Below are 26144 nucleotides of genomic sequence, written 5' to 3'. Positions count from 1 at the left end.
AGGCATGAGTTGAGGTCAAGTTTGTTTTTTCTCAAAAAAACAAAGGTGAATTTTTACCAATACTCCTTATTATGTTCGGTGTTCCTCAAATTATCTATTTAGATCTCAATATCTGAGGTGATACAAAACTACTGACAACCACTGAGCTAACGCATTCTCTCTCTGCCACATATCTCCTACTGCAGTTTATAACCTAGCAGAGAGGACTGCAGACATTATGCAAACAAAAAAGGCTTCCACATTCCTATGAGGAACCTGACCTGGGACATCAATTCCTCAGGAGAAACTTCGCTGTCAGAACTTTCACCCTCCTCATTTCTATGCAGGCAGATAATTTCAAAAATTCAAGAAAATGCAATTCATCCTCATAAAAGGATTTAAAAGCTCTATATCATGCTATCCTTCTTATTAGTAAAAATAAAGGACATACAAAGCAAATATTAAATAATACCTGTTTTAAAATATTAAATTAAATATTAAATTTAATAAATTTAATAAAAATTAAATATTAAAACAAAGCAAATATTAAATAAGATCTGTTTTAAAAAGTAGATTATGGGATGTAATTTTGAAAAAAGGAACTATAATTCCAAAAAGTCTAGCTTTTCATTTCCACATGATACATTCTCTTCTAACACATATATTTACATAAATATGTTTTAAAGAATAGTTCTGTTGCTCTTTCATATGGGGCAATATGATGAAAAGTGGCAAATGACATGCTCCACTCACAAAAAAATATTAGGTCCAAAATAAATAAAAAGGATATACCACGTCTGTAAATGAAAATAAGCACCTGAAGAGTTAACTCTAGCTTCACTGTAATAAGCAACAGTCTGGAAATAGCCAAAATATCAAGACTGAAAACAAAAAAAATCAATATTACTAAGCCCAAGAAAGCAAAGTTATTAGAGGTACTTAGCTCACAAGAAAAGACAGTTCTCTGCTTTTTAAATATGGATTAAAATAAATCTAATTTTTCTTCTTTCAAGAAAATGCTAGTGCAACATGTGAAGAAAACTGGCCTAGAGTAGAAATGGCCCAATACAGTAAAACCTCATTAATTTTGATTCCACTAATTAATTCTGAGTTGATGGTTACCTTTGCAGCCTGTGTGAAAACAAATTAATGGTTATAAACAAAGCAAATGTCTAGCCTATTTAAATATAAAAGGAAAAAAGATCATTCTCAAGCACCACTTTGGTATTAATTTTAATTCAAACAATGAACAGAGTAGTGATAAATAATTCTCAGCTATCTGTTAAATGAAAGCACTTAAAAGATTTGCTAAAGCACAATTAACTTGGTTTCTTCTTATCTGTCCGCAAAATTATTAAAGAACCACTTCTTAAAGACTATTTTATAACTCATATCTCTCTCTGATGTAGACCCAGCTTCCCCACAAATGAGTTGAATTAGCACAACTCCTTTATTATTAAATTATTAAATTCCAGAGATCTTGGTTATTGAACATTTACTTTACCTACAATGACTGATTCTATAATTTGATTAATTCCATTCTACTTCCCTTTCTTCCATTTCAACCTGGAAAAGTCACCTAAACATGAGTTAACAGCAAGGGCATTATAACAAGATAATGTATAAGACATTTAAATTGTGTAATTAATATAATAATATAACTAAAATATGTGAACCTCATATCTTTAACTAAACTATTTGAAAAGCATTTATGCTCCAAACTTTTTTGGTCACACACCCATTTATTAAAAAATCTTTGAAATGTATCCCCACTATATGTATATCCATAAATTATATATGTACTTCTGTGCCAATATATCATGTACAGTGTAAAACATGCACAAAATATATATTTTAAAAGGATTACTCAAAGTCTACATAAACAAACTTAAGATGAAATTAAAAATTTTCTTAAATGTCTTGCTAATGTTATTAACTTTACGTTATCATTAGTCAGTACCTCAAAGCACAATATATATCCCTAGGAAGGTTTCATTGTTAGCGATAGTAGATGTAAATACATATTTTATATAATCATGGTTTTGGGGCTGCCTTCCTGCCACAGACAGATCAAATGATCAACGTTTGAACTTCCTAATGTGGCAAATGAAAAGATATTTAATTTTCATTAGAAATATCTTCCATCATTATTTCCTCTGCCCATTTTGTGATGGCTAGGTTAAGAACTATACAATATAATCTGTAAATCCCTTAAGCAGGCATATTTTAACCGGAAGCAGACCTGGTGAAAGCAATGCTGCCGCCCTCCTTGTTGTGGCAGGCCCCCTCTTCCCCCAGGCGATATGTGCCCATCTGATGTATGAAACAAGCATCCTTCCCTCTAGTACTTGTTCAGCAGCTCAATTTCTTAAGGTTAAAAAAAAAGACATAAATAAAAGCCTTAATATTTTATTCCCATATACCAGTTAACTATCTCATATAGTCCACTACAGCAACCACTGATATCAACCGACTTAAAGTGTATAATGCATATATACCATTTGAAATACTTGTATTGTTATGGAACAGAACTTGCAAAGCATAGATTAAATATCCATCAACTTGGCTAGTACTTTATAGGTGAAAATTATTCAAACTCATGTTCCAAACACTGTATTAATTCTGCCCTTAAAGCAATATGTACCAATGACACCAAAAGCTAATTAAAAGCAAAGGCTAACAATAAGCCACAGAATATTTAACCAAGTAAAAACTCTATTTTTATTTGATGAAATAATTAAGATATCTGGTGAAGGAGAGGGAGGAAAATACTGGACCAAAACAAGTTATTCCAAGGCCAATTATTATTTTTCAAAGAATTCTGATCCTAAACCAAATAAAGTTTCATTGAATTTGCCAGTAAATAATCCTCACAGTACATTAGTGCTGAGCAGCAAAATGCCACAAGCTATCATAGAATCTGACAAGAGTCAGAATATACCAGCTAGGTCATCCAGCCTGACCTTAAGCATTTTACAAGACTTCATTTTAAACCATTTCCAGAAACCTCTTATGTAACCTGTTCCTAAGCATCTGCCATGAATTACAGAAATTAGAGACAGCCAGTTTATCCCATCCACTAGCTCTCTGGGGAGATGATTTTGTTTTTCAACAGTTCCCAATGTAAACTATATATATATTTTTTTTCTACTTTTGCTAATTTGTTTTCTAAACTAAATTATTCTTCATATCATTTCAGGAGCAATCTCTTAGCTGCCCAAAACAATTTTTCTCTTTGTCTGAATATTCTTTAAATATATGAACACTAACTATTGTCTCTCCTTTTAAATACGTCCATCCTTAGACAAGCCGTAAGTGACCAGCTTCTTTCACTCATAAATCAATCCCACTATTCTCTTAATCATTATTTCTTGTACTTCCCAGAACTCCTTCTATGGAACATAAATGTGCAGTTAAGATTCATCATTTATCACTTTTAAATATTCTGCCTGAAGGGAAAAAAAGAGCCAACAAACGTTCATTTCCACACTTTCACTAAACTAGATAAAAAAATTTTTTTTCAGAAATCCATAGCCCATCCTTCTTTAAAAAAAAAAGAGAGAGAGAGAGAGCTATTTCTTTAACAGCTATTTTAGAAACTAAGACCATGTGGTCCAACCTAAACACTGACTAACCCATCTAATTGGATGATTATGTTCTATATGAAAATAAGACTTTTTGGATCTAGTTTTAACATCTTCATTCATTCACTATATACAAAAAATAGCAATGAAGAAATAGTGGGCTAATTAGAACTCCATCTTTCTCCGACTGCTCCCTTATTAGTAAACCAGCAAATAAATCTGAAGAATTTAATGTAAGATTAAGAAGCAATTGCCTATGAGAGAAAAAAGATTCATTTCACAATTGACATTGAGGTAATCTGTTAGTTTAGGGAAGAACAGATGATTTTTATTCTTTCCTAATCCCACAAACAAATGAATTTCAGATAGATTAAAGTAGCTGATGTTTGTTTTTAATCCAGCCATTGTTTTTTAATCAAATTTCATCAAATTTCTGGGTGGAGGAAGATTCCAAGCTTCAAAAATATGAAAGAAGCTACATAGAAAAAAGATAAATGAGATTACATAAAAACAAAAAATATCTGTAAGTTAAAAAATTCAAAAATAAACAATAAACTAGAAAATTTCAACAAGACACATAAGCTTATATTTCAATTAAATTAAGAGCTCATATAAGCACTACTCTCCCCAAGAAAGACAAATGAGCAAAGGACAAGAAGAAATATGTCTCAAAAGAAAAAAGAAATCACTAAACTCCTCATAGAAAAATTTCAGTCTCTCTAGTAATCAATGAAATGCGAATTCAAACAATAAGATACTATTTCCACCCATTAATTTAGCCAAAGATTCTAGAAATTATAACAGCAAAAAACCAACATTTATTGGGTTCTTACTTTGTGCTAGGTATTGTTCTAAATGCTTGGCAGTAATTCATCATAGTCTCACAACAACCCTTTGTGGTGCGTACTATTATTATTTCCATTTTAAAGATGTGGAAACTGAGGCATGGAAGTAAATAACATCTTGTGCTGGTGAGGGCAATGAAATGGGGACTGAGGGTAGAAAATAATTTGGTAATCTACTTCAATAGCCTTAAAAATTTTAATTATGTATTACACAAAAATCCTGTGGTTCTAATCTAAAAAATATTCATGGAATCTATCCAAGGAAAGAATCATAAATGAAAAAAATTTTTTTACAAAGATATTCAATATTATATTATTTACAATAGTTCAAATTGGGAACAATCCATATATCCAAAGTAGGAGAACTGCTAAGTAAATATGGTATGCTCACATAATGTAATGTTATACAATAATTAAAAATTACTTTCATGAATAAGTATAACTTAGAAAAGTATGTTATAATATTAAATGAAGATGCAATGTGCACAGATAACTATATTTACAATATAATCACAAATAATATAGTAAGTGGATCTAAAAAAGCTGGAGGAAAAGACATCAAAATGTTAATTGTGCCTTTCTTATTTGTAGAAGGATAACAGGTGACCTTTTACCTTCTTAGCTACTTTGATTTTCAAACATTTTAACTGTGTATATATTAAATTTATAAAATTGCAGCTAAATCTTATATCATATTTTTAAAAAGCAAGTAATGTGTTACAAGTAAGAGAAGGTGAAAGTGGACTAAAATGAAAAAGCTCCAAACCTGAATAATTAAAGATGAAAAACAAAGATAAATTACAAGAGAAGTGAGCAATGCACAGTTCTCTAAAGAAAAATCAGAAATATAGGAATGTAAAAGAATGGCTGTGTTTTGTGCTACAAAGTGAAAGATAAATATTCAATAAATTAGCCATTCAAAATTAAGTATGCATCAAAATCATATTTAATTATGTAAATCAATAATGAAAAATACAGTCAAAAACTGAAGAAATGCAATTATTTTTAAATACACAATTACATCTACTAGGAGGCAGTATGCATGGCGAATAAGTTCAGCCTGTCAAGTCGAACTACTTAGGACCAAATTCCAGCTCTCCCACTTGCTAACTGTGACTTGGGCAAGTTATTTAACCTCTCTGAGCCTCATTTTTCTGTATAATGTGATTACAGCAATAACCACACCTTACAGAACTATTGTGTGAATTAAATAAAATATACACAAAGAAATTAGCACAGTGACTAACAACACATCATGCATACAAAAGATGATAGTAGTTAATATCTTTACCATTATTATGTCATTATATATCATAAATTCCATCTTTTAAAATATAATTTTATTTATTTTCTGAAGGAGTTACCAATGTTATCCACTAGGAAATACGAAGATATTTATAATTCTTCAAGTATGTCAGTTTCCCCTTGTCAAGATTTTCTTCTCATATTAACACCTCTCCTTTAATCTGAAAAGTTCCACCTGCATAATCATCACTATCACTCATATATTAACTTAAAATTACATTAATTAAAGTTTTTAGCCTTTTAACAATTTGAGTCAATGAAAGTATTCAATCCATCAACTCCGTGACCACTTTCCACTGTTCCCTGAACATTTCCTAACACTGTTTTTCCATTGAATTTATTTTATAACTTTTCACTTCATGCCTTTAAAACATTAAAATGTTTTCTCTCATTTCACTTACACATTTATGGGTTTTAAAGACTGAGATAGTCAAATCTGCACACCCTGAAAATATCCAAATATTTTTTTAAGGAACTCAAAAGTGTTGCCCTTTTCCTCTCTCCGCACACCAGTCGGCTGTCTCCAGTTATTGTCCAACCTCACACCCAAACCCTGGGCAGCACACATGCAGGGACTAACGTCTTCTGTCACAAAGGGTCTCACTGCTCAGGGTGCACTGAATTACGACTCCAGGCGGGTGCTGGGCCTGCGCTTCTACTGTCTGACTCCTCACTTAGAACTTGAATGGCACCATCCATCTGACCTAGTAACTTCGAATCTGCCTGCTTAGCTTCAACCTATTTATCCCGATCATACCTGTATCCTTACAAGAAGTAAACACCAAAATTACATACCTCTGACATAACTACAGAAAATCTTTTTTCCTTTCTCATGGAAACAAATGGGTTAATAGATACCGTCCTCATTTTTCTAACTGGAGATAACTGAAAGAATCTGTGTATCTCTTTCCTAGCGGTAAATTACGAGAACATATATGCTAAAAATACCTCTTTACCTCTTTGTTTAGAAAGGATGCTGGCTTGCTTTTCAAATCTATATCAAAGAACATAGAGAAACCTAACCTTCAGTGTCCACAATTAGAAAAGAAGGTTGTGTCTAGCCAATAATTTACGCCTAAGAAAAGCAATAAATGGGCTCCAACTCCCCCCTTGATCATCTCGGGTCATGCTGCCACAGGCTTTGCAAGGGAACAGTCATACCCTTCTGTAATCTAACCACAAATTTCCAAAAGAAATGACACAGTTTGGGCCTCTCAGACAGCTAAAAACTCCAAAGTTCAGGCAATGAGCAGGAAAAGCACAATACTTAAGACTACAATTTCTAGGGAATTAGGGGAGAGGAAAACCCTTTTATGCAATTGCCGTCTTGCGATACCTTAAAACTTCTGTCTCATGCAATAAAAAGATGCAAAGTCAGACTGACAGAGAAAGGGGACTCATCCTCAAGTTGGGCGGATTCTAAAACCACCTGCCCATATCTGGGAAACAAAGACATGAAAAGTAGTTCCTGACTTAGGAACAAAGTATATTCTACAACAAAGTCATTCCAATGCTGGAAACAAATGAACATATTTAGGCTTTTATCATCCAAATAAGAATGCAGATGACTGAAAACAGAAATAATAATGACAATAATAATGATTTAACGAGCTCCTATTATAGGCAAGGCATTACCTCCAAACTTTAATACTTTAAGGAAGTGTCACTAGAGCTCCAAAATGTTAAGTAACCTGCTCAAGTTACCTCAAGACAAAGACACAGATCCAGGTCTGTTTGGTTCTAAAGGCCCTATTCTCCTGACATGCCCAACCAGTGGTTCATTATTTTATGCTCCACATGCCTACAAAGAACTGTTGGAGAGTTTTAGAAAACTAGCAGAAAGTTTTCTGCAACTCCTTTCGAAAGTCTTCACCAACGTCTAAGAAAAAAAACTGATTATGACTATAAAAAAAAAAAATTATCATACATTAACTGGCATTTTTCATTGTTGTTTCTAGTATACATTCTTCCTTTCTACTCTTGCATCATTCCATTTTCATTCCACTTTACTCTGTCGTCAAATCTTTCTTTAGAAGAGTACCTAGAATATTTTACTTTTCAGGACAATTTCACTTTTTATTATCTTAACTTTTTTCTTCCAAATACCCTTCCTAAGTAGGATGAAATAAAGTGCCCAAAAGGTCTCATATACAATTAGCTTACAGCACATACAAAACCATTACTCTGACCTCTTTGTCATTATTTCAAAGTAATGTACAAATACATCAAATTCCTGCCAGCGACTGCCACAGACAGATCCATCAGGTACCAGTAATGACAACTTATCAAGAGCTCCAGACTCCTCCACATAACATACACAATACTAATCTAATAAACAGAGGTTTATTAGATTAAATAAAATAAAATAAATTAAATAAAAAAACTAATAAACAGAGGTTGTTCATGTTCCATGCATGGCTCTATACACATCCACAAAACTAATACAAATACCATAGATGATATCTTTCTTGAAAGTCTTCTAAAACCACCCTAAGCTGGCCTACTAAGTGCCCTGTTCAGGACCTCTCTAAGGGTCTAGTACTCAGGGAGGTCCTAGAAGGACTACCTCATAATACTTATCATGCTGCATTATACTTACCTGTTTTCTAATCTGGCTGCCTCATTGCACAAAATTCTACCAAAGAGAGACTATATCTCATCCACTATTATATGCCTGGTTCTCAAGGGTACCTGGTATATGGCAGGCACTCAGATATCTGCTGAATGAATGATGGCTCAAAAATATGCTGCATGTAACTGACTACTTACCCTTAAAAGTCATTCTATTTTTCCTAATATTTTCTGCCATTTTAAAATAAATTTTAGAGGAGTTTGGAAGATGGTGGCATTGGAGGATCCTGAACTCACCTTCTCCCACAGACACAAGAAATCTACAACTACCTCTGGAACAATTTCCTCTGAGAGAGATCTGAAAAGTGGATAAAAAGAACCCTCACAACAAGAGACAACACAGACAGGGGTGGAAGAGGTAGAGATACAGATCCACCAAGGAAAATAACACATTCTAGCCTCAGCGCTTCACAGCCAGGGGTGATCTCAAAGGTACAGAGCTTTTCCTGGAGGAGCGGGGGATGTGAGCTCCATATTAGGCATCCAAGCCTGTACATTCAGCACAACAGAGATGAAATCCCATTTTACCTGGCTTTGCTAGCTTTGAAAACCAAGGGGGAAAACACCCGAGAAAACTATGGAACTCCAGAAAAAGAAAAACCTGCTTTTAAAGGCCCACGTACAGATTCACCCCACCCAGAAACCAGCACAAAAACAGTAGATAGGAAAGTGCATAGTCCACTGGTAAAGGAGATTCACTTACTAAGGACACCCCACCCACCCAGAGACTGAGACATTAGCGGCAGCCATTATTGTGACCTAGTTCTGTAGTGTTGACACAGACACTGGCAGTCGCCATTGGATTCCTTTCTCTAGCCTGTTAGTGCAGGGGCCTGCCCGCCCCGTAGAGCACCCGAGGCAATCAAGCACAGCCAGGCAGCAAGCAGCTCACCCCAGGGCCTGGCTCTACCTACCAGCAAACGCAGGCTGAACTTGTGGGCCAACGTCAGCAGCAGGGCCAGCAGGTCTGCATCGATGGGGCATGTGTGGCTCCATGGTGGTGTGGCGTGTGGGCAGATTTGTGCCACTGGCCATCGCAAACAGCCACGGAGGGGACCTGCCCATCTTCCAACACTTCAAATGATTGTGTGCCGCCACACCTGGGGCCAGCTCCACCCATCTGCATTCCCGCAGCAGCTGTGTACACAGGGCAGCATAGCCAGATCTGGCCAGAGTTCTGCCCCACCCAAAAGAGAGCTAACAGCTGCTTGCCACAGGGAGCACACGGGAGGCCTGCAGCAATTGTGAGCCCCTAAGCCTAGCAACCAGCCACACTGGGGGCCTGACTCACTTAACAGGAAAACAGCAGCACTTGTGTGCTATTAGACCTCACAGCCAGTTGTGCCAGGGCTTGTTCTGGCCAATAAAGTGACTGTAGCAGTCACACATGGCAGAGCCTTATGACCAGCCAGCCCAGGGGCCAGCCTAGCTTACCTGTGTGCCCACAGCAATAGCAACACTGCCACAACAGAAGGGGACACAAAGCCCACAAAGGTGACACTCCTGGAGCATTTGGCATGGGTGACGAGAAAACTTCAGTGATCCAGGTTCAGTTCCCGGGCACAAACCTACACCACTCATCAGCAGCCATGCTGTGGTGGTGACCCATATACAAAACAGAGGAAGACTGGTGTGGATGTTAGCTCAGGGTGAATCTTCCTCAAGCAAAAAGAAGAAGATTGGCAGTGGATATTAGTTTAAGGCAAAGCTTCCTCAGCAAAAAAAAAAAAAAAAAGAATAAATAGAGAATCTGAATAGTCCAATCACTAGTAAGGAGACTGAAACAGCAATCAAAATCTCCCAAAAAACAAAAGTCCAGGACCAGATATCTTACCCAGTGAATTCTACCAAACATTCAAAGAAGATTTAATACCTATCCTTCTCAAACTATTTCAAAAAATTGAAGAAGAGGGGACACTTTCTAACTCATTCTATAAGGCCAACATTACTATGATACCAAACCAGACAAGAACAACACAAAAAAAGAAAATTACAGGCCAATATCACTGATGAACATAGATGCAAAAATCCTCAATGAAATACCAGCAGATCAAATACAATACATTAAAAGGATCAGACACCATGATCAAGTGGGATTTATTCCAGGGATGCAAGGATGGTTTAAAATCTGCAAGTTAATCAATAGTACACACCATATTAACAAAATAAAGAATAAAAATCACATGATCAACTCAATAGATGCAGAGAAAGCATTTGACAAGATACAGCCTCCATTTATGATAAAAACTCTGAATAAAATGGGTATAAAAGGAAAGTACCTCAACATAATAAAGCCATATATGACAAGCCAATAGCTAACATCATACTCAATGGTGAAAAACTGAAAGCTATTCCTCTAAGGACAGGAAAAAGACAAGGATGCCCACTTTTGCCACTAGTTAACATAATATTGGAAGTCCTAGCCAGAGCAATTAGGCAAGAAAAAGAAATAAAAGGAATACAAATTAGAAAGGAAGAAGTGAAACTGTCACTATTTGCAGATGACATGATTTTATGCATAGAAAACCCTAAAGAATACACCGAAATACTATTAGAAATAATCAGTGAGGGGGCCGGCCCGGTGGCGCAAGTGGGTAAGGACACGCACTACGCTGTGGCAGCCCGGGGTTCGCCGGTTCGAATTCCGGGCGCGCACTGACGCACTGCTTGGCAAGCCATGCTGTGGCGGCATCCCATATGAAAAAAAAGTGGAGGAAGATGGGCATGGATGTTAGCCCAGGGCCGGTCTTCCTCAGCCAAAAAAAAAAAAAGAGGAGGATTGGCAGATACTAGCACAGGGCTGATCTCCTCACAAAAAAAAAAAAAAAAGAAAGAATCAGTGAAAACAGTCAAGTTGCAAGGTACAAAATCAACATAAAAAAATCAGTTGCATTTCTATACACTAACAACAAAATAGCAGAAAGAGAAATCAAACATACAATCCCATTTAAAATGCAAGAAAAAGAATAAAATGCCTAGGAATGAATTTAACCAAAATGATGAAAGACCTGTCCACTGAAAACTATAAAATATTGTTGAAAGAAATCAAAGACACAAAGAAATGGAAAGACATTCCATGTTCATGGATTGAAAGAATTAACACAGTTAAAATGTCCATACGTCCTAAAGCAATCCACAGATTCATTGCAATCCCTATCAAAGTCCCAATGACATTTTTCCTGGAAATAGAACAAAGAATCCTAAAACTTATATGGAACAACAAAAGACCCTGAATAGCCAAAGCAATCCTGAGAAAAAGAAAAAAGCTGAAGGAATCACACTCCTTGATTTCAAAATATACTACAAAGCTATGGAAATCAAAACAGCATGGCACTGACACAAAAACAGACATACAGATCAATGGAATAGAATCAAGAGCCCAGAAATAAACCTACACATCTGTGGACAGCTAATCTCTGACAAGGGAACCAAGAACATACAATGGAGAAAAGAAAGTCTCTTCAATAAATGGTGTTGGGAAAACTAGACAGCCACATGCAGAAGAATGAAAGTAGACCATTGTCTCACATCATACACAAAAATTAACTCAAAATGGATTAAAGACTTGAATGTAAGACCTGAAACCATAAAACTCCTAGAAGGAAACACAGGCAGTGTGCTCTTTGACATTGGTCTTAGCAGTACCTTTCTGAATATCATGTCTCCCCAGGCAACAGAAACAAAAGAAAAAATAAACAAATGGGACTACATCAAACTAAAAAGCTTCAGCACAGCAAAGGAAACCATCAACAAAACGAAAAGACAACCTAACAATTGGGAGAAGACATTAGCAAATCACATATCTAATAAGGGGTTAATACCAAAATATACAAAGAACTCATATAACTCAACAACAAAAAAACATACAACCCAAGTGAAAAATGGGCAAAGGATGTGAACAGACATTTTTCCAAAGAAGATATACAGATGGCCAACAGGCACATGAAAAGATATTCAACACCACTAATTGTTAGGGAAATGTAAATCAAAACTACAATTAGATATCACCTCATGCCCATCAAAATGGCTGTTATTAAAAAGACAAGAAATAACAAGAGTTGGAGAAGATGTGTAGAAAAGGGAACCTTCTTACACCGCTGGTGGGAATGTAAACTGGTGCAGACGTTATGGAAAACAGTAAGGAGATTCTCCAAAAAATTAAGTATAGAACCACCACATGACCCAACTATTCCACTTCTGGGTATTTATCCAAAGAACATGAAAGCAAGAATGCGAAAAGATATTTGCACATCTATGTTCACTGCAGCAGTATTCAAAATAACGAAGACTTGGAAACAACCTAAGTGCCCATCAATGGATGAATGGATAAAGAAGATGTGATATATACATACAATGGAATACTACTCATCCATAAAAAAGATAAGTCTTGCCATTTGCAACAACATGGATGGACCTTGAGGGTATTATGCTAAGCGAAATAAGTCAGATGGAAAAAGTCAAATACCATATGAGTTCACTCATATGTAGACGAAAAAAAGAACAACAATAACAACAAACACATAGATACAGAGATTAGATTGCTGGTTACCAGAGTGAAGGCGGAGGGAGGAGGATGAAAGGGATAATAGGGCACACGTGTACGGTGATGGATGGTAATTAGTCTTTGGGGGGTGAACATGATGTAGTCTACAAAGAAATCGAAATATAATGATGTATACCTGAAACTTACATAATGTTATAAACCAGTGTTACTGCAGTGAAAAAAAATTCATGAAAATAAACATATAATTACAGTTGTGAAAAAATAAATTTTCACTCATTTTTAAATTGCTTTATGATTAAGTTACTCAAGAAAACTGAGTCTTTGCTTTGTGTCATACTATGTCTTCAGCCCAAAATTAAAAGTCAATTTAAACAACTATTTCATTCACAAGGTTTTCAGCACCAAGTCACTTTTGACTATTACTAAACATAAATTTCATGCCCAGTATAATCTTCTCTACTACCGAAGATAAGACTTAAGATCTAAAGGAATCTTTCCAAAATAGAGGAATACGTAAATTTCTAAAATATTGGGCACAATATTAGCACAGCCAGAATAAGCATGCAATCTTTCTCTTTACTAGTGAAGGGACCCCTCACTGACAGTCTCTTGGTGTATGACTGATTTTCTCAGCTTCCTACACAAGAGACAGGGTGTACAGCTACTTACAGACCCATAAAATTAGGAAGGCTTAAAAAATGGAGAATTATGAGGGTAAATAGGTGGTATAAACCTATTCCTAAGCTTTTAAAAGACAATTTGGCAATACCTATTCAAAAGACTTTAAATATTAATATGCCCTTTTATACAGCAATTCCACATTTAAGAATGTACCCTAAGAAATCACTCCAGATGTACAAAAATATTTAGCTATACCAATTTTCACCACGACTGTTGATGAGAGAAAAAAAATTTTAAAGCAACATTCTAAAATTTCTAGGGGCCGGCCCGGTGGCGCAAGCAGTTAAGTGCGCATGCTCCGCTGCGAATGCCCAGGGTTCGCGGGTTCGGATCCCGGGCACGCACCCATGCACTGCTTGGCAAGCCATGCTGTGGCGGTGTGCTATATAAAGCGGAGGAAGATGGGCATGGATGTTAGCCCAGGGCCAGTCTTCCTTAGCAAAAAGAGGAGGATTGGCAGATGTTAGCTCAGGGCCGATCCTCCTCACCAAAAAATTAAAAAATGAATAAATAAATAAAATTTCTGATAAAATTAAATAAATTACAGAAATTGATGTTGGGATACTTAGAGACACAGAAAGATGACCAGACCATCTTTAGAAAATATCTGTATTTTCTATAACAATGTATTATTTAACTTAAAAAAATAAAAATTAATTTCAAAAAGATAGTGTTGAATGCATAAAAACATGAAAATGGTCTCAAAATCTAAGAGAATTAAGTGTTAAAGGAAAAAAGAATGTTATCAAACATTATGTACATTGTGATATATTAGAAAAATGTTAGTTCTGCTTTTCCTTAATCTGTATTACCAAAGTTTACTCTGTTTGGCTTCAGAGACAATGCTATAATTATAGACATTGCTTTTTAAATGTAACATGCAAATTAAATTAATAACAAGAGTCAAAATTCAAAAAGGTAAGATAAGAGCTAATTCAACAAAAGTTTTAGGCACTTTTTTGGAAAGAAAGGACAATATATTAAAAAGAAAATCTAATTTGTTAATTGTTCTTACCGGCTGCGAGCATTAGCCATATTAGTATACACAGTCACATATACCATGCATATTATCACATCTCTGTCTCCAAGAGCTCGGAATTTAATATTGACAAATGAAGGCACAAAGAGGTTAGATACCTGACATTCTTGTTTTCACAAACCCATGCTGCCCCCTTCTGGATACTTTGGAGATTATGTGACAATACAAATTTAATAAGATATAGTAAATGAAAAGTAATCATTTTTTAACTAACCTATTAAAGAACTTAGCCTATACGCTCACACAGAGAAACATATATATTATTGGTACTAAATTTATTTTGAAATATTTTCTAAAAATTCTGTTCGGAATAAAGTTCTAGCAGCAGCAAAAAAGCTCTGATAATCCAATCATCCATACCAATGATACAGGGAAATAAATATTAAATACACATTTACTAAAGGTAAATAAAACACGACCCTTAAAAAAGTCACCTTTTTTGCTCCCTTCCATACTCATTCCCCTCATTCCCAAAAGCAAAGCAGAATCTGAATTTGGTACTTCTCTCTCCAGTTCAATTTTAATAATTTTACTACCTATATGTGTCTCCATAAATACATAGTACGGATTTATGTTTTTAAAATGTAAATAAATGGTATCAAACTGTTTCCCACACACAAATGTTCCATGTCACAGGCTATCCTTCTAAACGCAGCAACTGCTCATCAACTGAGGAAACGTGGAGAGCTTCATGCAAAGACACCAGTACAGTTCCATAGGTAACAGATATTCTACCGGGTCACTAGTGTTATTTTTTAATTTTTGCACTTTCATTCTTATCAATAATATCTATCTGGTTTATTAAGGGAAATGCTTTTTAAAGCACTCCTGATATTTTTAAATTATTTTCTTAGGATTTTTTTCAAAGTCTTGTTTCTTTCTCTGAAAATAAAATACGTGGAAATAAAAGAAAACGTTCTTTGGAGTCTTGGAGAGTGGAATCCTTTCTACCAGAAGCTATAGTAAAAGGAAAAGAATAAATAAGAGGGGAAGGTAAAACAAGCTGGCAGGGAGGTGGAGGGAAGAGGTCAGATTATTCTCATCTGTAACTACACAATCCTAATGCTAGAGATTGAGAGGAAGATTTCTGCTGCAGCACTCCAGAAGCCTTCAATATACCTGGCCTCCCTCTCGACAGCTCTCTTCCTCAGACTCCCCAGGCATTTGGCATACTCTTTTGGCCTCCCCTAGACTACAGTTCAGATTTTGGAAATTCACCCAAGCCTACGTCTGACAGCTATTCAAATCTGGAAAGCATTCTATCCTAATCACTCTGTGTTACTTAAATTTCTTAGTTATTAGAATAAGATTAAACTAAAATGCTATAGTTCTGAAGTTTTAAAACACTGTGGTATAGCAAACCTCTGAAGGACTAAGATTTGGCACTCAGGGTTAAGGGAGCCACACAGCTGGAGAATAGGAGGGAAAGGGAGACTTTTCATTAATAACCTTTAATACTTTTTGCATTTTATATACCTATTTATAAAATATTTTAAGACACTACAGTAAATAATATTCTAAGTGCAGATAAAAACTTAAGGTACTTAAAATTTTAGCAAGTCTGTTTTTAAAAAGATTTTTTTAAAAAGTCTTTTATATGAGATTTGAAATGGCAATCTAATTTAATAATAATATAAAGGTTCCACTTTAAATTTGAATCCTATTAAAACTGCCTAAGAACTATCATATCTGAACAGCGATATGTAAAGCCAAAACCACTAATTTAAAAACAAAAAACACAACTTGGAATGACAAACAAAAATGGTATAGAACTTTATATTATGTTACATATTTCAAATACTGTTTAAGTAGATTGTTTCACTTCAGTTTCCTTTCACATGTATACATATCTTGCATATGTATATACAGTACATGTATATGTATCTTTCCCATGTATATACAGTACATGTATATGTATCTTTCCTATGTATATACAGTACATTTTGTTTTACCAAGAAACCAAACCACCAAAAAGAAAAAAACAACCTCAAACTGAATTTTTTTCCTCTACATTCCATACTCTTAAGAAGAAATAGAAATAGCAAATAACCTAATATTATAGATCTCAAAACTATAAGTTTCAGCACCCCTCACAAAGTCAATATACACACAGATCTCACAGCATCTTGTGAGTAGTTTACCAAAGCTCCTTATTTCTCTGAGTGTCTACGATACGCCCCTGCCCTTATCCTGGTACCAAAGCACTTTTTTAGTCTCTCTCCTTGACCATTTATACTTGGCCTTGCAGAAGACTTATTTAAATACTTGCCTGATCCTCCTCCTAAAATGTAAGCTTATACTTCTTGGAACACTTAAACACATTACTTGGCAGATAGTAATACTGCCCCCAAAAAACTTTCTGAATTGTTCTCAACAATCCTTTGGCATGATACAGTCCTAAATACTTCAATATTTCATAACTCAAAGGATATCTTCAGGAAAATTTTTAACTTTCTTACTACATTTTAATTCTTTAAAATAATCTGCATCACATAAAAAGTTAAAGCTCAGTAAACCAGACTATTCAGCGAATCAAACTCAATTTCAAAGCACTTTGCCTAAATGGATTTTTACTACTTTGGCAAAAAAAAAAAAAAAAAAAAATTAAAATTCCTCTAAAAAATGGGGGAAAAAAATACCTTAAATATAAAATAAAAATAAAATCTGTTCAATTTAGGTACTCTATATAATACTATATTTAGGCAATATTTATCACCTATGAATATGTCAAATTTTTTAAATAATTAAAACTCCCATTAATAAAAGAATATAGAAATAGTTTGAAAGTATATAGAACCACTGAGTCTGGCACTAAATTAATGTTAATCTATAGCAAGAATTTGGAAAGATTGCAGGTAAAAAGATGTGTTAAAAAGAAGCAACAGGTCCCAAATGCAGTCACTTGTGCTAAGCAAACCAAGACTTTATACCTAACCTGATTGCAGTTAAAACCTTCCCCAGGAATGTAGTATTAACTGGTCAGTGTGGAATATTCTGGTCAGCGCCAGTGAGATAATCCTTTCCATCCCCCAAAGGAAGATGAGGTAATCTGCCACAGAGACCCCTTCCGTGCCCCATTGGTAGGTTACCCAAGCCTGAAATAATCTTTTTTGTTTATGACCTCCTTGTCCCGCCTTTAAAAACCTTTCCCTTTTTGTAGCCCTTTGGAGTTGCTCTCTACTTGCTACATGGGAGGAAGCATTCAATAAAGGCAACTAGATCTTTAAAATTTACTTGGTTGAATTTTTGTTATTTAACGGATGCTAAAATAGCACAAAAAAGAAGGAGTGGGAAAAGAAAGAATGACCAAGAAACACCCAGAAGTACTTATTTGTCTACTGAGACACGTATATGAAGTTGTGACAGAGTGTACAGTCTGTCCTCAGAGCTCATCTCCAGCTGTAGCATCTTTTCTACCTAGCGACAGGATTTCATTTTTTCTTCAATGTCCACTTAAGCTAGGAGAGAAACTGATTTTGCTTAGTACTTTTTCTTAACAACTTTTTATATTTTGGTAAACATGAAATGACTATAAAATAAGAAAGCAAAAATCATCAACCTTGTATATTCTTAATTATAATTTAAGTAACTTTTAAAACAGAATAAGATTTCTCTGTTTTAGAACATCTTTTCTGGAAAAAAAATTGCAATAAGTCAAAACTCAACTTCTTTCTGAATCTACCTAAACACCAAAACTCTAACCAAATAAGCAGATGAAAACCTTTTCAGTATTTATCGTTACTCATTAGTTTAGTAAATATTTATAATCTTCCAACTACCAGATCACAATTTTAAAATAAAAATATTTTCTGCTAAAAGAAAATGAATGACACTGGATCAACTTATGAGAGGGACAAGTTAAACACCAGAACCAGCATATGGTACCATTAACTCTAATCTCAGCAAAACAGTCATTTGCAAACATTTAGCAAATATCAAATTCTTAGCTTTTTACTAATTAGTTAAGCTCTTTGATCTTCAAACACATTAGCTGATATACCTAAAAATGAACAGGTTATTAACTAGGCAATCATTATTTACTTGTCAAATTATGACACAGCTAAAAGCAAGTTTCTTTGCCTTAATCAGTACTTTTGAATGTCAATTAAAAACACGAAAATCTCTATTGTTAAGCCTATAATAAGTAAATTACAAGTCATATATTATTTTCCACGTCTGGACTTTCTTGTCTGTGTCTCTCTTCCTCACATTCCGCAGGCAACCAGCACCTTTTGGCCCACCCCTAGTCTAAGAAGGAGCCCATTCTCTATTTAGTTGCATATATGTCTCTTAGGTAGTTTTTTACTCACTACAAATTATTTTTAAAAGCAATTGGTCAAAACCTCTTTATTATATTAAATATCCACTTGAAATTTTCTAAAAAGAAAGCAGAAAATGCTCTCATACAAACATTTAAGCTACAAAATGTATATATTAATGTAGTTCAAACAGAAAACATGACCTTATGTAAACCACTCCAAACTTTCCTTTTAATCATATTTGTAACTTAAAAAATATATCCATATTACTCTAATATTTTAAATGTTTTATTCTTATAAAAACAAAAATCAGACAAATCAGCAATGGTTGTTCTAAACTGGTATAAAATATTCTAAATAATCAATTTCAGCATCAAAAAATTAGATATTTCACCAAATTTGCAGTCAGAGATGAAAATTCTCATGTTTCACTATGGGGCATAACTACTGTAAAATGAAGTTCAGAACAGGGGTTGTAACAGTGCCAAAACTTACAAGTGCAATTACAATGATATCTATTTCACTAAAATAGACATAAAATTGTTATTTAAATAAATACATAGCAATTTTTCACAGTGATGAAGATAAGAAACTAACAACCAAATAGGAAAGAAAAGAAAAGGCAGGAATAAAACAGAAGCAAGAGAATGATTGAGAACCTGAATTTTCAAATCTAGCAGAAAAAAAAAAAGAGACATTGCTACTAGGACCTCCTAAGCCACCACCAATATCAAATCAAATAAAATCCAGCACTGGCAGAACACGGCAAATAAAATACATTATCAGGAAGATTACGTTAGTAAACAGAAAGCCCAAGGAAAATTTCTTGGGTTTTGAAATGAGACACATTGTGAACACTGCATCAGACACACGAGTAAAATGTTTTCCATTTCAGTAAGATCATAACTGGTGACACTGAATGGATTATGATAAGCATGAAATATGTGTGCAAGAAGTGTGTGTATGTGTGTGTACACACGTGTGTGAGTGTTGAGGAATAGTGATTATGCACACAAAGGTGGCTAATCACATGAACAAGTTCATGATGAACAAACAGTAAGTGAAATTATGAGCCCATTATTTATCAATCCTAAGCCCTCCTAAAATCTCATATTCCTAAAATTATGAGGCTTTTTATTTGACATCATGGTCTAACTTACACACACTCACTAAGAAAGCAATCTGCTTCCACAAAGGCATGTACAAAATTTTCCAAAGTCATTAGCAGTGATTGTTATACCTTCCCTTGTCACAATAACTGTTTAGTTAAACTCTATTTATATGTATTTTTACCTTTACCAAAGTATATGTTCACTATCTTTTTGCTCACATGGAGCTGAAAATAATGAAACTGTAGAATTTCATTGGGGATATTTAAACTATTTTAAAACAGAAAACTGAAACTTAATAAATACATTCTACACTGCTACTATGTTTCAGGGACAAGCCATGGTATTTAGGACATAATAACAGGAAAAAACACTAGGTGTATCTTCTATTTCTTTGTGCTGAATAGCAAATAATTATAACTTTGTCTAAACATTATGTGTCACCATTATTTAGTTTTAAAATTGAAAAGGTTTTGTTAATTCTCTTGTCACATTTTCCTGAAGTTACTCCAGATTCCATTTATATTAAGCCTGACAGCAACACAATTCAGCTCTACCACATTGAAATAATCTTTTATGATCAACTTACACTACAATTTTCAGGTGGAACTAGAAGTTGAGTAATCTCGCCACCATGCACACAGAAGATATGTTTCATTTCTCCAGAAAATATGTCCCAAATTATGACCGAAAAATCCACACCTCCAGATATCAGATATCTTTGATCATAACGAGCTGAGACCTGATGAGGATACAGCAAACATGTGACTTTGTTCCGATGACCACGGAGTGTTCTGTGAGGTGGCCAACCTGTGAATGAGGTTTTGGATTTAAAATGGGAAAATTAAATGCTTATAAAGTTTCAACAAATAAAAGTAAACATGAATTGTCAGAATAGCTATAAATTTTATCATAGAAAAGACTTCTAATTTTACCTTCTGGAACTGTTCTGTCCAATACAGTAGCTACTAGCCACCTGAGACTACTGAGCACTTGAAATGTGGCTTAGCACAAAAAAATTATGCAAAATATCTCATTAGAAATTTTTATATTGACTACAAGTTGAAGTGAAACTAGTTTTGCTATATTGAGCTAAATAAAATACATTATTAAAATTAATTTCACTTGCTTCATTTTTACTTTTCTAATGTGGCTATTAGAAAATCACATATATTGTTACATATATATATTTCTACTGGACAGCACTGTTCTAAAAGATTACCAATATTACTGATAATATGGTAATTATTTAGTAAGCCATAGAGATAACTAATAATAAATGGAACTATTAACATATATCAAAGATATAAAATTGGATATTTCTTTATTTAAAGTCATTACATGGTATTTATTCCAATAGCCATTGAGTATTTTATTATCTGCTCATTAAATTCTACCAACTACATAGCATAGTAACAACTACACCGATTCACTGTATTTGTTAAAAACAAAGAGTACAGTCATTGTCAATATCATGGTTACAGAGTTCTCGAAACACTTTAGACACTGGTAGATCTTTAGCGTACCTCTTCGGAGCGTGTGCTCCCCCTGCAGCAGCTGTACTATGGCTGTCTGTGTGGCAGGTACAATGATGATGCTTCCATCTTCACGGCCACAAACGAGTCGCCCGTGTGCTGGTATGTAGACACTTGCGGTTACTCTAAGAGGTTCTTTACTACTGGGAATCACACTCAGCTGATCTATAATTCCAGCAGGACAAGGATTCAGTTTATCAAATGCTTCTTGCAAACTAATAGAAGTTGTCATTTCCAGCCCTGTGGAGGTTTTGTTTTGTATAAAAGAAAAATATTTGTGCATGTTAGAAAAAAAATTAAACATATTAAAATAAATGTGCTTATGGTTAATTCAGTAATATACCAAAGAATGATAACTGTTATCAACTACAATTCTAGGAAGAAAATGACATATGTACTTTATGAATTTGCTATTCAGTGGTTAGTATTTTAGATTGTTAAATTAAAAGAGTTAAGAAATTGCTGTACATAATTTACTATTACCTTCTTTACCCTCTGGTTTATCAGGTGTGTCTGATATGTTCCAAATATTCAATCTTCCAGAAGAATCACCCTGAATTAATAGTTTATGGAAGTATTCCCTGCATCCATAGAAGAACCGAGTAACAGGAGGACAAATTAGCAACTGCTAAAAAAGAAAAATTATTTTCAGATAAGGATGTTAAGTACTTTGCCTCAGTACCAGAGTAAAAAAAAAGTGTCTATAGCATGAGTATTCAACAATATTTTAATGTAATTTTGTAACATTAATGTACATGTCAACTAATATTCAAATCCAGTATAACACAAACATTCAAAGAAATGAAAAGTACATTAATAGTCTTTCTCTAGAATTAGCATTTATAATTTTTCTCTTTTTTTTCTTTCTTTTTTTTTTTTTTTGTCAGGAAGATCAGCCCTGAGCTAACATCCATGCCAATCCTCCTCTTCCCGCTGAGGAAGACCAGCCCTGAGTCAACATGCGTGCCAATCTTCCTCCACTTTATGTGGGACGCCATCACAGCATGGCCTGACAAGTGGTGCGTCGGTGCGCGCCCGGGATCCGAATCCAGGCCGCCAGCAGCAGAGCACGCAAACCCAACTGCCACACCATAGGGCCGGACCCTATTTTTTCTCTTCTTTATAAAAACCGACTATTCGTGAGACACTGCAATTTATTTAATTGTTTGTTATTAAATAACTAATACAAAGATATACCGCTCTTTATCAAAAAGAAAAGTCTCCACTTAAAAGGTCAGAAGGAGAGAACTCACTGATCCTAGCTTTTTGCCCATTCCTGATTAGTCACTAAGAATAGCAGCAAAATTAAACTACTAAGCTTGGACAACTAAAGGACTCCATTTTTTTTAATTAGTATATTTTTCAACTAACAGCATGACATTTTACTTCGTCACATTTACGTAATCAATTTGAACATAGCCTGAGACGTTAGCTATAAACTACTAGGAACACAAACCATTCATTAGGGTCTTGCGTATACTTTCATTTTTAAAACAAATTATTTTTCTGCTAAGAACTTGTGCCCTCAGTGAGATCACTTTTGAAAATACTAAATAGTGGTGGACTCCTAAAACTAACGTTTATATTATTAATTCACAAATACTTGAATATTAAAGCATAGAATCTTATCCTGAAAAGCAGTAAAAAGTGCACTTCGGTTTTGACAATCATAGCTAACAGATAATCTAATTACCATATTTGATATTAGTTGTTTCCTAAAAAGCACAGAAACTATATATATTAAGCATAACCAATTATTTGATTTAACTTAAGGTCTGAAAATTACTAAAAGTTTTAATTGATAAACAACATGCTTAACAGAGAAGTTGTTACAGCAGCTGTAATAAACAATATTCCATACTCCAACACGTATCTCACACCACATAACACATATATTTTAATTTAAAAGTGCATTGCAGAGCTGATATTTAAAGAAACATGATATGTATTTGTTTTGTTTTACACATTTTTTTTTATACAAGTCATTATCCCTTAGTTTAATTGGAAGTGACCATCTAGTTTGAAGAGCAATAAGTAGGAGATTAAGATAATAAAGGACAGGTTATAGAGGCTCTTAATCGTACACAGATGTATAAACTCTGTATATTCAAAATACTCATGGGAAAAAACAATTCACTTCCCCTTACCATCCCTCCACATGAAGATGGAACAAAATGTTCAGAACGAAAAGGTATGGAAACCCAGAACATAAGTCAAGGAAATTTTATTTCCAAAACCAAAGCTTCTTTCTTAAAGCTCAAAGAATACAGAGTTGAAAGCCCAGTACTAGGTGCTGTTGGATTTCAAATTTAAATTGACATTAAGTAGGTTTTTAGAAATCATAATAAACTTCAGTTATTAAAGCGAAAAAATTTCTTTTGTTCTTTATTTCTAATGCCTAACGGTTTAAATCACTATATGACTTTGGGAGATACTGCAATGCCTTGTTCAAGTAATGAACCATTATTAGTCAGCATTATTACATGATTATCTTTGCCCTTCTATAATTACATCTGCCACTAAGTTTTCAACTGCAGGATACTGTAAAATAAATTTACACCATTTATATGAATTTTATCAAAAAGTCATTTCTACTATGTAATCAGCATAAGATCATTTGTGTTCTTAAAGGTGAATGCTATATTACAGGCATATTATATGTTTTAGATATGCAAATTTTAAAATTGTGCTTATTATTGACTATGTCAAAATGTTTTACAACATCTAATATAGTGCCCTGAATTATACTGATCTTTCGAATAGTTAGCCACCAAAAGACACCAATAAATATAGTTGTGAAAATTTTCAATGCAACTACCAATTATAAATGATACCTGAAGAATTTTACCTCTTTATCTGCTCGATCCAAGAGGCTATGTTGTACAGGAGGAATTAAATTTTCAACTGCTTTCCCCACATCACTGCGGAATGAATCACTAGCTGGAAGGCTACTGAAAATGAGAAAAATACAACATTTAATTAAAATACAGTCATGCACCACCTAATGGCATTTCAGTCAATGACAGACTGCATATATGACAGTGGTCCCATAAGATTAGTATCATACAGCCTAGGTGTGTAGCAGGCTATACCATCTAGGTTTGTGTAAGTACACTCTATGATGCACGCATGATGAAACTGCCTAACGAAACATTTCTCAGAATGTATCCCCATTGTTAAGCAACACATGACTGTACTGACATTATATATTTTATCATATGATATGACAAGGTTTTTCTGACAATGAAAAAAATATAGATTTTTAAATTATAGTTAATTTAATATAGGCATCACATTAAATGTTATTAAAATATCCTACTTCAAATAAAAATCCACTTAATTTTTGTACTTAGAAGTTAAACTGTAATTACAAACCTAACTTAATAAGTTCTGAAGTTTTTTACCTAAATTAAATATTTATACTTTATACATTTTCATACTTTTAGGTTATACCCCAAATTCGGGATCCTTTGCTTTTTATTAAAGTCCTAACTTATTATTTATTGAATACCTGGCAGGTAGTTTGTAAATATAACTTTGCCCATTTTCAGTCCAAATGATTACTTTATCTGCTGATACAAAGTCGCCTCCAGTCCATGTCTGTCCATTTTCACTAGGACCTGAACACAACAGGGAATAGTCTCCAGCATCAAATACCTACAAGGAATGAGAAATTCACAATCCAGTCCATGCTGGTGTCATTGAAGTAAGATACAGTGACATTTCAACTAAAAAGAAACAAAAACTTCTGGAAATACATTTAACAAACTCAGGACTTTTAAGTTTGCTACCTCAAAGACATTTTGTCAGTGACATCTGGGGCACAGTGACCATCAACAGGGGAAGCACAACTAGGTCCCTGCTGTGTGCAGCCTCCCAGTGGTCGGGCAGCACCCGATGACGAGAGGAGCAGGGGTGCTCTTCTACACATGGACGGGAATTCTCAGCCTTTCTTATCTGAAGGGAGGAGTGCTCCATCAAAGAATGACAAGTAACAGGGAATTAACCTCTGGAATGCATGGTTATGACTCCTGTTTTATTTCTATGTCCAGTAACAACGTTTCTAACAATAAACTCTGACATCAGAATATCTCCTTAATAGGGGAATTACCGGGGCTGGCCCGGTGGCGCAAGCGGTTAAGTGCGTGCACTCCGCTGTGGCGGCCTGGGGTTCGCCAGTTCGGATCTTGGGCGCCCACCGACGCACCACTTGTCAAGCCATGCTGTGGTGGCGTCCCATATAAAGTGGAGGAAGATGGGCATGGATGTTAGCCCAGGGCCAGTCTTCCTCACCAAAAAAAAAAAAAAAAAAAAGAGGAGGATTGGCAGATGTTAGCACAGGGCTGATCTTCCTCACAAAAAAAAAAAGTCAAGTCCCTAAAATTTCATCAGCCACACAGGCTACTGGCCTTCTGGGACCTGACACTTCTAAGGCATATCAAAGTTTACAAAGTGCCTTTACAATCATCATCTCATATGACCCTTAGAATCACTGCAGGAGGCTGGCAGGCAAGTACTGCTACCCCATTTTACAGACAGGAAACTGACACAAATAAGGGTTATATCATGCTCAAGGTCATGTGTCCAGTAAGTGATAGAGCTAGGACTACAAATCTTGATCTTATAATTCAGAGCAGAATTATACTACCACTTTCAATATTTGACAAAAGTGC

At 34.6% G+C, this 26144-nt stretch overlaps 1 protein-coding gene across 6 annotated transcripts in view; it reads right to left on the bottom strand.

Moving 5' to 3' along the window:
• Window positions 1–26144, bottom strand: part of WDR7 (WD repeat domain 7) — a 361544-nt gene that overhangs the window by 290783 nt on the left and 44617 nt on the right. For 5 of the 6 annotated variants that reach the window (XM_087439267.1, XM_087439266.1, XM_087439270.1 and 2 more), the window contains 5 exons: window positions 24983–25128; window positions 24320–24422; window positions 21955–22099; window positions 21463–21711; window positions 20526–20746 (listed from right to left, as the gene is read on the bottom strand). In XM_087439267.1, the coding sequence (XP_087295393.1) occupies window positions 20526–20746; window positions 21463–21711; window positions 21955–22099; window positions 24320–24422; window positions 24983–25128 (864 nt within the window). The remainder of the gene's footprint in view (window positions 1–20525; window positions 20747–21462; window positions 21712–21954; window positions 22100–24319; window positions 24423–24982; window positions 25129–26144) is intronic. The other variant, XM_087439269.1, reaches the window with a different exon arrangement.

This window comes from Ceratotherium simum, chromosome 14, assembly GCF_057802395.1.
Source record: "Ceratotherium simum simum isolate JZ-2026a chromosome 14, ASM5780239v1, whole genome shotgun sequence".
In the NCBI taxonomy this organism is placed as follows: Eukaryota; Metazoa; Chordata; class Mammalia; order Perissodactyla; family Rhinocerotidae; genus Ceratotherium; species Ceratotherium simum.
This window is presented reverse-complemented; position numbering and strand designations above follow the sequence as displayed.